Consider the following 483-nt stretch of genomic DNA (forward strand, 5'->3'; position numbering starts at 1 on the left):
AAAACCCCCCTCAGCCAAGGAAAGTGGAAAGCATGTGATAGTAGAAGGAATTGAAGGAAAGCGAAGTAAGCTACCAGTGTGTAAGCCCCTCCTCACGAAAATTGGAGATAATATGTTAGAACATGCCTTTGTTGTTTCACCTGCATGCCTAGTTGCTTTGCTGGGGCGGGGGGTGGAGGGTTGTATATTGGGGCAGAGGGTGGAGAGGAGTGGGGGTAGGTGTTGTTGAGTGGGTATTTCGGTGGGGCTTCTGCGTTCTTGACTCGGGTAAAATTGATGCAGCGGCCCTGAAAAGGAAAACAGAAAGGTTACTGATGGAGGCAAGGAGGCAGCATTTGAGAACTGGCTGGGGGGCCACACCCAGACAGCGGTGGTGGATGGGTCATTTTCAACCTGGAGGGACGTGGGCAGTGGGGTCCCCAGGGCTTGGTCCTTGGGCCCGCACTGTTCAACATCTTCATCAGCAACTTGGACAGGGATGTA

At 52.8% G+C, this 483-nt stretch overlaps 1 protein-coding gene across 1 annotated transcript in view; it reads right to left on the reverse strand.

Annotated features, from left to right (window-relative positions):
- Positions 1-92: 92 nt before the first annotated feature.
- ANTXR1 (anthrax toxin receptor 1) overlaps positions 93-483 on the reverse strand; it is a 220,366-nt gene continuing 219,975 nt past the window's right edge. The window contains exon 18 of the mRNA XM_019514293.1: positions 93-287. Within this exon, the coding sequence (XP_019369838.1) occupies positions 93-287 (195 nt within the window). The remainder of the gene's footprint in view (positions 288-483) is intronic.

Source organism: Gavialis gangeticus, unplaced genomic scaffold, assembly GCF_001723915.1.
Source record: "Gavialis gangeticus isolate Ggan-Ray unplaced genomic scaffold, GavGan_comp1, whole genome shotgun sequence".
NCBI classification, from domain to species: Eukaryota; Metazoa; Chordata; order Crocodylia; family Gavialidae; genus Gavialis; species Gavialis gangeticus.